The 14,686-nt window shown below is 36.4% G+C and overlaps 1 protein-coding gene across 3 annotated transcripts in view; it reads right to left on the reverse strand.

The window, feature by feature from the left end:
• Positions 1-14,686, reverse strand: part of LOC105468290 (dynein axonemal heavy chain 7) — a 340,382-nt gene that overhangs the window by 132,869 nt on the left and 192,827 nt on the right. For all 3 annotated transcript variants that reach the window (XM_071073104.1, XM_071073106.1, XM_071073105.1), the window contains 6 exons: positions 11,557-11,739; positions 11,021-11,197; positions 8,923-9,054; positions 7,355-7,579; positions 4,572-4,769; positions 115-270 (listed from right to left, as the gene is read on the reverse strand). In XM_071073104.1, the coding sequence (XP_070929205.1) occupies positions 115-270; positions 4,572-4,769; positions 7,355-7,579; positions 8,923-9,054; positions 11,021-11,197; positions 11,557-11,739 (1,071 nt within the window). The remainder of the gene's footprint in view (positions 1-114; positions 271-4,571; positions 4,770-7,354; positions 7,580-8,922; positions 9,055-11,020; positions 11,198-11,556; positions 11,740-14,686) is intronic.

Below are 14,686 nucleotides of genomic sequence, written 5' to 3' on the forward strand. Positions count from 1 at the left end.
TGTGACATAAAAAAACTATACAAAAAGATGTCTATCCCCAGGTTATTTGGTTTCCTTGTTCCAACTGCAGCAATGTATATGAATAGGCCCGGGTGCTGTACAAGGAGTCATTACCATTCTCTTGCCCAAAGGAGGACCAAAAACTCCCTTTCTTCTCTTGTCCAATTTTGACATGATAATATTCTGAGTTTGAGCTGCTGTAGTTTGTGCCGAGAAGTTAATTAGCAGAGGTTTGTAGACTTCCTTATTTAGTTGATTTAAAAGAAAATTCTATATAACAAAATAATAAAATGAGCCATAGTTGGAATTATGTTTTGACATTTCAGAATAAACACTAAGCATCATTACTGATAGACTCAAATTTAACCTTAAGTGCCATATCACTGTACAAATAGATGGAATCAGTAGGAATAACAGTTACCATGCCAATGGAGTGTCTCCATCTGTCCACCCCTTGCATGTGCCTTCTCTGGTTTTCACAGCTACCAGAGAGTACACATTCCTCCTTAACGTGGAGTCACAGAGACTCAGAGGTTAGGAAACCTGCCTAAGTTCTCCGTGATGGGCAAGAATTCAGACTGCCATTTGTCTCTCTCCAGATGAATATTCTTTTTCATATATCCTATTATCTTTCCACTTACATACAAACCTCTTTCTGTAAGTTAGAAAGCTTAAAAATATAACTATTTTCAAAATGGAATTCACTGGGAAGCAGGTGGAATTACAATGGTTCTTAAGCAAGATGTATGCCAGGGACGGGACATACCAGAATTCCCTGAGGAGCTCTTCAAAATAAAATTGCCTCTCCTCACTCTTTCTTTCCCTTCTCTCCCTTAAGAGTTCTGTATAGGGCACAATCCCTTGCCAATTAAAGGCCAATTTATTAGAAAAAAATACTAAGTAAATCACATATTTTCTTAATGAACAGTAATAGCTATCACATGCACGTATGAGTATAGGAAGGGAAACAGTGAAGTTTTTTGCCGTTCTAAACTTTACTTGCATTAAATGCTTGCAGCATTCAGCTTTATAATTAAGATACTAAATTATTAACCCAAAATATCAAATGGTAAAATATCTCAAGCAAGTCCTCTTTTCATGATGTGATTATATACTAAACATTACCATAATTAAGCTAATGGAAATTTTGAAAGCATACTTTGGAATATTAATCTATTCATCAAGGCAACACATATTTTAAAAAGGACTTATGATGTTCTCATTAATGACTACATTTAGCACACATGCCAGGAGTACCAGGAGGCAGAACAAATAGAGAAAATAAGGAAGACGCAGGGTAACAAGCTGGTCAGAGATTCTGGAGGAAGGCTAACTTTTAATCCTCCCATCCCAGCCCAGCAGGAGCTACCTTTTTAAATTTAAAATTGTTTTCCTTTTCACAGAATGAGCACATTCTAAAATGGAAGCTCTTTAAAATCTTTGAAGACTTTGTGTTCTTACCTGTGATTGCCAGTTAGAATAGCAAAAACTGGGAATGGGGAAGTTTAGAATAAAAGTAGGAATATATTTTTGTGACTTTTATGATTAAAATTTCTTTTATGATTGTATAATTATAATGTAAGTGATAGATTATTTCAAGAGGAATAATAGTTTGAAAACAAGTTATTCTATTTATGTAAACAACTCCCTATTCTGAGCAACAACTACAATGAAGGAATGACATGTCTGAGTAAAGCAAATTTATACAAGTTTTTAAAAATTATTGCTTAAGACTCTAAAAAATTATTTCACTTTGCTTGCCTACATGATGTACAATGTAAATACTATATTATAATATATTTTTATTAGCTAACAATGGTAGTCAAATGGTAGGTAATCAATACATTTTTGTTGGATTGATGGATGAACTAAATGAAACAAGCGTGAAAATAAAGGGTGGGTGTGGTGGCTCCAGCCTGTAATCCCAGCACTTTGGGAGGCCAGGTCAGGAGGACTGCTTGAGCCCAGGAGTTGGAGATCAGCCTCAGCCACATAGCAAGATCCCACTTCTACAAAAAAAATTATATGGGTGTGGTGGTGCATGCCTGTAGTCCCAGCTACTTGGGAGGCTGAAATGGGGGTATCACTTGAGCCCAGGAGGTCAAGGCTGCAGTGAGCTGTGATTGTGCCACTGCATTACAGCCTAGGGGATAGAGCAAGACCCTGTCTCTCAAAAATAAATAAAATAATGAAAATAAGAATGCAACACATACATAAGCCATGGCACGAACAGTTTGGCAGTGAGCATGGAGGCCATCTAAAAACAGAACTAAATCTAACCATCATAAGCATAAATAGTTTTAAAACCAAAATCCAAACGTAATTAATATTAAAAAAAACTTCCAAAAGAGTTGCTGCATAATATTAATTTGGCAAAAACAAACTGAGGTTTTAAAACATCTCTGTCTTACCAGAAGATGGTGAAAGGTATTGGTGACAAATAGCAATATTTCACTATTCCTCATTAACTGGGTAGGGGAAGGAGGTCAATGGATACTGTCATTCATAGTATTGATAATTTAAAACTGAATTTAGAAAAAAATTACAGGCTTTAGAAAAAATCCTTAGTTTTTTTTTGTTGTAAAGTGTTGTTTTAACTTACGTTTTTAAGTAATCTTTAATTAGATACTACTTTTTTTCATCATTTATTTAAAATATAAGTAGACATGCAATAATTTGAAGAGAAAATCACTTCAAATTGTAAATTTTATGTTTAATTCTTTCAACCAGATGAAATATATGTATAAAATTTTATGAAGCAGTTTATATAAATAAATTCTTAATGAAATTACTATAGGGAAATTAAAATTATGTAGCATTGTTTTAAAATATTTTCTTTCACAGAAGAATAAATTTCAGAGACTTTAGCTGTATATTTGTATTATTTACAATACAACTAACAATTAATTGGGGCAATGAAATCCCCCTGAAGGGCATGGCAGACAATAACCTTTATGAGGAACAACTTAATATTCATCAAAAAATCAACAATTCCATGTCCAGGAATCTTAGGACATTTTCCTAAACAAATAAGCAAAAATAAGAACAAAGACTTAGCTATAAAAACGTTAATTACAATCTTCTTTCTTTCTTTTTTAAAATTTTTTTTGAGACAGACTCTCACACTGTCGCCCAGGCTGGAGTGCGGTGGCACGATCTTGGCTGACTGCAAGCTCCACCTGGCAGGTTCAAGCGATTCTCCTGCCTCAGCCTCCCAGGTAGCTGGGACTACAGGCGCCCGCCACCACGCCCAGCTACTTTTTTTGTTTGTTTTTGTATTTTTAGGAGAGATAGGGTTTCACCATGTTAGCCAGGATGGTCTCGCTCTCCTAACGTGATCCCCCTGCCTCGGCCTCCCAAAGTGCTGGGATTACAGGCGTGAGCCACCGTGCCCGGCCTGCAATCTTATTTCTAAAGCAAAATGTTAGGAAAATTGGGGATTTGAATCAATTATTATAAAATTATAGAATCAAATACTACAATACCCTTAAAATCATCTTGTAGAAGAATAATGAAATTGAAAAAGATTTACAATATTAGTTTTAAAAGCAGATTACAACATTAAGTTCCTAAGTTTGTGAAAAGTAATGTTTTTATGCCTAGGCACTTTATTGCCTGGGCTGAAATTGATGAAGGTATAAATGACAAAAGGCTTGTATTTTCCTCTAACCACTGCCTTCAATCATGTTAAGTCTCCATTCCCTGACCCGTGGTGATATCTTAGATAAATCTCTCAGCTTTCTGTACACTTCTAGTTTTTTTAGTTTTTTTTTTTTAATCCAGGCCAAAAACACTCCTTGATTTAAATTCTCAGTGAAAATGTATCTCTCCCTCCTCTTGGATACTCCCATACATGCAAGCATTTAGTTTATGAGAGATGTCATTCCAATCTTTTATGAAAGAGATTATTCAATAAACACTAGGATGGCTATGTAACTATATTGCCAAATACATTTCAGAAAGATTGTAAGATGTAATGTTAAAGTCAATAAAGAACTAGAAACAGGTGCTGTGGGAGAATGTGAATTAACTGGAACCTACAATCAAAGAGCGGCCCTCAAAAGTATCTTCATTCTCCTTCACAGGCTGCATAAAGCTCCTGAGACTGTGGTATTTTCTATTACAGCATCTAGCATTATCTTAACTAACAGACAACAATTCCAGACATCATTAAGGAAAATCAGTCTTGTTACTACATAATAATCCTTCAGATATAAAATAACTTAGAAGATATCAAGCGTAACTAAAACACACTTTTCAAGAGGTATGAAATTCTCATGTGGAACAAACAACTCTTATTAAAATACCAAAATAAATGGGACAACAATTTAATGGTGTAAAATGGCATCATATCATTAATCAACTTTCAAAAATAAATAGGCAATTATCACTTCTTGGTCTTTTGGCTAAAATAAAGTATAAAATAACTAGGCAATTTTTCAAAAATTCTCTGCAGTTCAAACATCAAAGTACTTGAGTATTTAAAAAAAATTATTTGTCTACTATTTCAAAAATTAACATTTTTAGGAAGATTATGCACAGTTTAATATGTAGATTTCTGCGGTACTTACAATAATGTAAACACTTTTCCCAGTTCCTGTTGGTCCTACAAATATTGAAGGTTTTTGATGGGTGGTCAGCAATTCCATTAATGCAGAGTATCGAATTGTGTCCAGAGTTGGCACAATGATTTCATTAAACATTACATCTTTAGGAATTGGAGGAGCGTCTTTCAACTTCTTTATCCATGGTTCCCATTTTCCTATTCCCTGTTTATAATAAACAACCAAGTAATGAATATTATAAAATACTTTAAAAAGCTCTATACTCCTGTGCCATTGTAGAAAAGACTAAGACCAACAAACTCCAATACGTATACATTTGTTTTATCTTTTAAGAGACAATACTCAGTTTGAAGGTTAAATTGTATGTATAAATTAAGGAGAAACTAGCTTTTACATGAATACAAATGAAATAGCAATGCTGTGGTTTTTTGATGTTCTGAAACCACTGCTTATGCCAACCCAATGATCAATTATTGCGGCCAAATGTCAGATTATTTAATGGCATTGAGAAAATTAAACTAACCAATGAGCTAAAGAGTAAAGAGTAAAGAACTTCATTCAATAAATGTTAACCAGTATAGAATTTTTTCTCCCTAGAAGATACGCTGCATATTGCTTGCCTTTCATAACAGTATTTATAACATTAGTTTATCATTGTAGGCAAAATTTCTTTTTAAAAAATGTACAGTAAAAAAATACATAAAATTTACCCTTAACTATTTTTAAGTGAACAGTTCAGTAGTGTTAACTATGTTCACATTGCTGTGTAACAGATCTCTAGAACAGCAAGATTTCTTTATATGAGATTATTATTATGAGTTATCATTATGCCATATCTTTGCATCCAATTAGCTTGAAAACTAAAATTTTAATTTGCTATGACCGTGTTTATAACCAAAACATTCAAGAATATCATGTTAACTCTGTCTTCTTAGAAAAACGCCACCACCCTTCCTGAAGAATAAAATCTAAATTCTTCGTCATTCAAAGTACATCAGAATTCGGACCCATCCTTCCTTCACAACCAGGCCTCACTGAGGCACCTGCTGGTCCCCCGCCCCCGCCACTTCCTTGGGCCTGAGCTTTGATGCATGGCACTCCTTGGGCCAGAATGACACATGACTGTCATCTGAAGAGGTTATGAACTCACTGAGGGCAGCACTGTGCTTTATTCATTCTTGTATCTTCAGGTAGAAGGCTGTGTGTACAGCACAGAATTTTTTTTAGGGGGGTGTTAAATTCACATCAGTCTGAAAATTGTATTATAAAGAAATATTTCTAGAACAAATGAAGAAAATAATGCCTTTCCCAAATTCTTGTTAATCTTTTCAAACATGTGTCTTTTGATACCATATAGGAAAGGAACCATTAAGAATCAGAAAACCTGACCGGGCGCAGTGGCTCAGGCCTGTAATCCCAGCACTTTCGGAGGCCGAGGTAGGCGGATCACGAGGTCAGGAGATCAAGACCATCCTGGCTAACACGGTGAAACCCCGTCTCTACTGAAAATACAAAAAATTAGCTGGGCGTGGTGGCGGGCGCCTGTAGTCCCAGCTACTCAGGAGGCTGAGGCAGGAGAATGGCGTGAAACCGGGAGGTGGCGCTTGCAGTGAGCCGAGATCGCGACACTGCACTCCAGCCTGGGCGACACAGTGAGACTCAGTCTCAAAAAAAAAAAAAAAAAAAAAAAAAAAAAAAAGAATCAGGTTGTGTGATCCTGGGACTATCACATTAAATCTTAAATCTCTGAGCCCCATTTCCTCAATGGCAAAACTTGCAAAATAATCTCATCCTTCCCACCTCACCAAAGTGTTGGAAAATGAAATGGAAATAATTGCAGAAAGCTTAATAAACTGTAAACTACCCTGAAAATGCAGGGTATTATCAGTAATTTGAAATTAAATAAAGTAAAAAATATGTGTTGGGCATAGTCTCGCCTTCTGGGGTGACGTAGCAATACATTGCAAGAACCATAAAAATTCAAAAAGCAATACAGTAATGCCTTTTCTAGAAATTTATCTTAAGGATATAATCAGATATGTACCCAATGACTTGTATCTAAGAATATTTACCAAAGTAGTACTTATAAAAGTGAGAATCTGAAAACAACAAAACCAGTCCAATGTCCAAGGGCAGGAAATTGACTTTAGAAAGCAAGTTTACTGAAGAAACATTAGTGAAATGGAAAGCTTTTCTCATTATTAAGAAAACAAGAAGGATATAAAGCTGCCCATTGGGAATGTGATATGATCCCAATTTTACTTAAATCTGTATATATTTAAATAATATATATTCCTAAACTTGGTCCTCAGTACAATACTTGTGGGAGTTGTTATACAAAAACAACCACCACCCAAGTTTTATTTTCAATCCGTTTGGGAAGCACTGAATTAAGATTACACCAGCTGGATTCCTACAGGACTTCTTAGTGCCTAATATACTAACATGCACCATGAACCTCTAACAGCCGTCCTTAAACAGTATGTGCCTGCTGTGATTCTATTTAATGAGTGCAACTGGTCCATTAGATATTATTATCTCATAGTATCATTGGAAAGAACTATGTTCAGAGAAATCAACTAGTCCATGGCTATCCAGAAAGAAAGTGACTTTACTAGGACTCAAACCTAGAGCTGTCTGAATTCAAGCCAGTGCATCTTCCTCTATTCTATGCTGTCTCTTAAGGTAAACTGTGATGACGAAGGTGGCCACAGAGCCATTATATGCTGTGTGTCAGAGAGGGGACTCTGCCAGGCTAGCAGCTACAAATCTTGCTTCAGAACTCTTACCTCAGTGACAAATTGATAATCATAAATTGTCCCTTTTTCAGGAAATGTGACCGTTAGTGCTTTTGAGGATGTTTGCTCAGTACCACTCTGTAATTTAAACGTATTTCGAGTTCGTTCTGAAATTGGACCTTCCATAAGTTCTCGAAGAATCTTATTAAATTTCAACCGATCATCATCTGTACAAGAAGCACCAATGGACCAGATCAATGAAAACAGAAAAATGCCCTGCATTGGAGAGATGAGAAGATTAAGAACAATTAAAGAATAATTTTAATCTGTCCTTGAGGCTTACATATCAGATCAGTCAGATTAGTATCTCTGAAAGGAAACACGTAAGCTCAGATATATTAGTAGGTCATCTTAGGATTTTGTAATCATAAGGGTTTTAAAAAATCAAATCGCACGTCTTATAAAATCGTAGAGAAGATAATACAAAATAAAGAATACATTCTGGCCATAGTGAAACTTCAGAATGATTAATCTAGTAAATCTCATATTTTCAACACATGACAGTAGCTTGATATTAAAAGGAACATAGAAATAACTTACTATTAAGGTATTAAGGCACACTTTAATAAAGCAAATAACATACATATCCATTTTCTATTTAAATTTTGATATGGTGGGTTTACTTTAAGTAGAACAAATTTAAATTATTTTATTTGTAATATCTGAGCATTAAGTGTCTAAACTAGAATTGCAATTCTGCAAGCAAAAGATACTAGCTTTCTTCTTTCCAGACTCAAAAAGAGGAAACAGGGTACAAGACAAGACCCACCAATAAGGTAGGAAGCCTGTTTGCTTGTTTTAAAACAAGGTCTTTTGTTAAATACAAAGTCAAGAGATTCTGGACTATGCTCATGAAAATTCTGGACTCTACTTCAACCCTATTCACCTACTCCTAGTTTACTCACAGACTTTCTCTCCAGAAACCATTCAACACTAAGTTAAAACTTAATTCATTTCAAAACATATAAGTTAAGCAAGTACCATAGTGACCATGGTAGAAGTGCTACCATGAGTAGTGTAGTAATATTTTCATTAAAAAATCCAAAGTCTACTGATATTTTTATTCCCATTTTAAAAATCGGTTTATTGATTACCTATATATTTTCTTGCTTTCCTTAATCCAAATATATATTTATATACTCACACATATGTATACAAATAATTTATATCTCATGAGAAAAGGAAGAAAAATCAAGGAAAAAAAAGCAATAAATTATTATAATTTGGAAAGGAAGTAAATCTCATTGCCAGAATGGTCACTGACATTTTGGGAATGGATCATTTCTAAGGCTGGTCAAACGACCTGAGATTTCAGTAGCAGATCTGAGGTGATCAGTTGGCTCCGCCCAAACCTCATGACGTACCATGACTGCCAGGCAAGAAGCTTCCCCACCAGCACTCAGAATCTGGGGCCTGGCTCTTTGCTCACTCTTCAGCTACCGCCCATCGACTAGTCTCCAACTTCAGGGGCAAAATGAGTTTCATAAATTAGGAAGCTTTGGGGAAAGCAGTAGATACCTGTCTTTCTGTAGCAGGATACAGAAGGCAATGGACCTTACCTCAAGCAAAGAGTAAGTTTCTCGATCACTTCTCTCCTTTAGTTTGACTTCATCAGCAAAATCATCCATAAAACAGTCTATTAGATTCATTAAGGATCGGACCAAGTTTGCGTCGGAAGTAGGAGATAATTCCTGAAAAGTCAGTAAGAAAAAGTCTAAACAATTTAAATTAGGTACTAGCTAAACTATCCCCAGCTAATATTTATTAAGCTCATTTAATGTTAACCATAGCAATAATTTTAAATTCATACTATCTATGAGTAGGTACTCCTATTACAATTCACTTGGGAGAAATGGATGTTACATTTAGGTAGTGTGCACTCTTTAACTTTTCGTATCGATTCTCAAATTTTAAAAAATTGCTGTTACATATGTAGTTAATTTAAGATATGGATTCCAAGGTATATTAATTTTATAAACAAAAACACTAAAAAAATTTCATAGAAGGCAGTTAATTTGTATATCTAAAATGCTTAATAAGTAAAATCAATTTTAGAGCATATTTATAAGCCACAGCAATCCTCATAGTAAACTCATTACTATGAAGTACAATTCCAAGGCTTGGAACCCTCAAAAACCTTGCTGGAGTGCTGAAATTGTCATGCACTTTACTTTTCTGCTTGTCACCATGAGAGTTTATAAAATAAATGAAATAACGTGTAATGCTCCTAGAACCATGCAGCATATAGCAAGTTCTCATAGGCGTTTGTCTTCTCCCCATGCAGCTCTCTTCCAATTGCCAAAGTCACAGTGTTTGGTGATTAACAAGTAAAAATTAACTCTCTGAAACAGACTCCCTGAAGATTAGAAGCAGGTGACTTCATGTTCAGCTGCCACCCCATTAGAAACATCAGAAATGACAGCTGAGTTTCTAAGTGTGGGATTAAGTATTACTGATGCAACACTAAAATACAAATAGTTATCATTACAAATAAAACAGATAATTATTGCTACATAGTAAATAACAGGCATTCAAAATTTCTTCAAGAGATAACAGAAGTGCACAGTACATTTTAAAAAGCTTGCATTATAAGTTTCATGCTTTCCTATAGAAAGGATGTTTCGGTTATATAGAAAATTTGTTTATTATTTGTATTATCTAAATTCTCTGACAATGCCAGAATAAAAGTCATAAAGGCCCTGAAGCTTATTTTATTATGACCCCAGTTCATACATGTTTAATTGTTTTTGAAACACGATTACTTCATATCTACAACATATTTCAGTTACAGCCAAACTTCTTGAAAGCCGTATGGAAGACACATCACTTCCTTCAGATGTTCTTCCCTCTTTCCTCTCTCTTGTCTAAATCACTGATGTACCTGTGATTCTATCCCTTGCTCTCTTCTTTTTTTCTCTGCAATTTTTCTTTAGGTAATCTATATTAACGTGGTTTTAAACTCCATTTTCCAAATCTGTTCCTTGAGCTAAACTTCTGCTTCAAGACTTTTTGTTATATCTTCAACAGTAAGAGTACTATCAACCCTATTTCCCTACATTTGCTCCTGGGCCAAAGTCATTCTAAAAGACCTTTGGTCAGCATCTCCCAAAGCAGAAATTAAACATTCTTGCTCTGTAATTTCCAGCTGGAGAGAGTTCAACTCTCAGAGGCAGGAGACTCCCATTTCCTTGTCATTTTCCTCCCTTCTACCACCCCCCCCGCAATTCCCTTCCCCTCCCCAGTGTGTACTGAAAGAAAGAAAAATGAATTTGCCTACTTTAGGACTTCTTTCCAGTCCTTCTACCATGGACTGACTGGCTTATTTTAGGAACTTTGGATAATAAAGACTATTGTAACAATGGAAATTATTTAAAATGCAATAGCCCATCAGAAAAAAGAAAAAACATTTTGACATGGTTATGTGGGCCTTTGAGTTCTCTTTTTTCAGAGAGAGAGAAAAGAGTAGCATCAATACACCTCATTTAAAATATTTTTAGTGAATTGTATGAATTCTAATTTAAATTTTTAACTTAATCAGAAAAATGTTTTGATTTAATATCTCTTAGCTGATAATAAAAACAGACATTAAAATTGATATGTAAGTCTAATTTGAGTTTTCCATTTATTTTTTAATCTTAAAATTCTCATTTCTCTTACCTTTGTATGCTTTCTAATAAATTCAATCGAAACAGGGACCATTCTGTCAAATAAGCTCATTATAAATTCCTTTTGAATAACACTGACTGACGCAGGTAACATATTCACCCAAGATAACATCAGTGGTCTCCAGCCTAACATTTGAGGCTCCATGTAAATCATGCCACACCTGGAAACCTGGAAAGCCATAAGTGGTTACCATCAAGGGAATGCTTATAAAATAAATATGATTTGGCACCTCTGTTTCTTACAATCTTCAGCAAAGTCTTGGAGGAGGGGAAAGCTTATATTATATTATTTCATGATCTCGATTTTTGTGTCTAACTTTACCAAATAGTCCTAAACCAAGAGGAAAACATCCTGACCACTAAATTTGTCAAGGTAAGTCAACAGATGTATCTGTACTTTGAGAATCAAAGATTGCTCTTAAAAGAAATTCTGCTCATATTTTTTGTTTAAAGTCAAAGGTACTAAGCAAATACATGCATTCATAATACCTTATAATTTATAAAAAGATGTCAAAACGGAGAACTTACAGTTGCAGGGGAAGCAACTTCTAAATCCATTGGCTCAAAAATTAGATTCATTTGTGGTGACATTTGAATAATCTCCCCACTCATGAGACATAGCTTCTTGTTGTCATCCAACACAGTGTTCATATTCTCAATCCACACTGCATCTACTGGGCCATCAAAAATTAACCATTTCCTATCTGGAGTCTGTTTCATGCACATGTGAACAGAGGGCAAAAATATAATGATGATAGTATAAGGAAACAGTCCAATATTATTTCAAAATTTTAAAATATAAGTACTAGGATTAATTTCATCATGAAAATGTAAAGGCACTTTTTGAATAAAGATTACTACGTGTGTGTGTGTATGTATGTGCACGCACGCATGTATATAATACGTATCACTAAAGAAGCCTATACTATATATGCCATGGACAAGACAAAAATAAGTCATCTTTCCTTAAGATTGAATCTTTTTCAGTCTCTTCCTTCCTCCCTTGCTTTCTCTTTCTTTTCTTTTCTTTTTCTTTCTTTTTTCCTTTCCTTTCCCTGTCTTTATTTTTTTTTAATTTTTAATTTTTAAAAAAATTTTTCAGGGTCTCACTCTGTTGCCTAGGCTGGAGAGCAGAGTGGCATGATCATGGCTCATTGCAGTTTCTGCCTCCCAGGCTCAAGCAATCCTCCCACCTCAGCTCCCAAATACCGAGGACCACAAGTGCGCACCACCACACCCAGCTAAATTTTGTATTTCTTGTGGGGTTTCACTATGTTGCCCAGGCTGGTCTTGAACTCCTGAGCTCCAACTGCCTTGGTTCCCCAAAGTACTGGGATTACAGGCATGAGCCACTGCACCTGGCCCTTGATCAATGTTTCTGAACTCAAATATATTAACATGTTTTAGAAAGTAATATAAGTAAAAAATATATAAGTGTCAGGAAAAACAAAATTATTCAGATTATCTGACTCTATATAGTATAATGTTTATGCAAGTTAATTGCCCTTGTGTGCTAAACCAAATTTCTTATCCCCTTCACTGAATGAATTCACACACATACATACATGTGTACACACTCCCCTTGGGCTGAACTCTCCCCTGATGGTATAGAAAATTACAACCAATATAACATTCACAGTCCTACAATGATGTAATAAATAGGAAAATATTTACACATTGTCCAGAATATAGTAAATGCTCAACAGATATGAAAGAGTAGCCAGGTATTAGCTAGAGTGTACAAAGATGGATTCTCCTTTTCAGATCCTTATAATTCAAGCTTTTTTGTATACACCAATGATTCCTCTCTTTTCCTTCAGCAAATATGAGTTCAAGTTGAAGTAGTGAAGGATTTGAATCCTTAGCACATTCTCAGTCCCTACAGCCAACTGCATTAATCTATAAGACAATGGGTCTCTCTCAGGCTCAAGCCACCCCACACCCACATTCAGAGGCTAGTTCTAGCTGTGTTCAGGAAGGAAGCAAGGAAGAGCCACAGCTTGGTGATCATCTTGAGATCAACTTCCTCTTCTGCTGTGGGCTTCCCATGCCTGTTATGCATCACTTTGAGTAACACTACCATGCAATGGCGAGACCTTGGGCTTCACAGTCCCAAGGACCTCACTTCTCATTTGACTCTACTGCTTATGAGCTGTGGACTTCAGGTGAAGTACTTAAACTCCCTGAGACTCAGTATTTGTGGGACATAGCTTCCTGAAAAATGTAATGTAAGCTGTAAGTATAAAATAGAGGTATGTCAAGATTATTTCTGTGTAAATAATGTAACTGCGTATATTATCTAGTGACTTCATCTCTTACTCTTAGCCAGAGTGCCTCCACTGTGGCAAGAGAGGACCTAAGAAGCCACATCAAGGGTTCCATGCCTCTGTCTGCTTCACCTGTGCCCACAATTTCTTTTATCCTTGAAATTACTATTAACACTTGACTTTGGGCAAGATCTCTGCCGCATGAGAGTCAGTTCTTAACGTCACTCATTGCCTAAGGTCTTTCCAGCAAAAGGGCAGAGCTGAGATTTCACATTTTATCCATTATTACCTGATTCATGAGTCATGCTGTGCTAGGTCCTTAAGTGGGTAGACAGCATCAAGTTTAAAATGTATGGTAGTCAGAAGAAAGAAAACACTTATAAAAAAAATGATTTGATAAACAAATTAAAGGTCCTGAGCCTAGGCCCCTTTTCCTACACTACCAGCTTTAGCAAGCGGTCTCCCATATAATCACACTCTCTGCAGAACCTGCTAAAATATGGCAACCCTGGAGGGTCCCATGCCCACGGAGCCTCCCTCATTGCTAGCACAGCAGTCTGAGATCTAACTACAAGGTGGCAGCGAGGCTGGGGGAGGGGCACCCACCATTGCTGAGGCTTAAGTAGGTAAACAAAGCCTCCAGGAAGCTCGAACTGGGTGGAGCCCACCGCAGCTCAAGGAGGCCTGTCTGTCTCTGTAGACTCCACCTCTGGGTGGAGTCTGACAGCTGTCTGACAGCTTTGAAGAGAGCAGCAGATCTTCCAGCACGGAGGTTGAGATCTGAGAACAGACAGACTGCCTGCTCAAGGGGGTCCCTGACCCCTGAGTAGCCTAACCGGGAGACATCCCCCGCTAGGTGCAGACCAACACCTAATACCTCACACAGCAGGGTACACCCCTGAGACGAAGCTTCCAGAGCAAGAATCAGACAGCAACACTTGCTGTTCAGCAATATTCTATCTTCTGCAGCCTCTATTGCTAATACCCAGGCAAACAGGGTCTGGAGTGGACCTCAAGCAATCTCCAACAGACCTACTGTTAGAAGGAAAACTAACAAACAGAAAGGATACCCACACCAAAACGCCATCAGTACGTCACCAGCATCAAAGACCAAAGGCAGATAAAACCACAAAGATGGGGAAAAAGCAGGGCAGAAAAGCTGGAAATTCAAAAAATCAGAGCGCATCTCCCCCTCCAAAGGAACACAGCTCATTGCCAGCAACAGAACAAAGCTGGATGGAGAATAACTTTGACGAGTTGAGAGGAGAAGGCTTCAGTCGATCAAACTTCTCAGAGCTAAAGGAACTACGTACCCAGAGCAAAGAAACTAAAAATCTTGAAAAAAGAATGGAAGAATGGATAACTAGAATAATCAATGCAGAGAAGGCCAT

The sequence above is a fragment of the Macaca nemestrina genome, chromosome 11 (genome assembly GCF_043159975.1).
Source record: "Macaca nemestrina isolate mMacNem1 chromosome 11, mMacNem.hap1, whole genome shotgun sequence".
Lineage (NCBI taxonomy): Eukaryota > Metazoa > Chordata > Mammalia > Primates > Cercopithecidae > Macaca > Macaca nemestrina.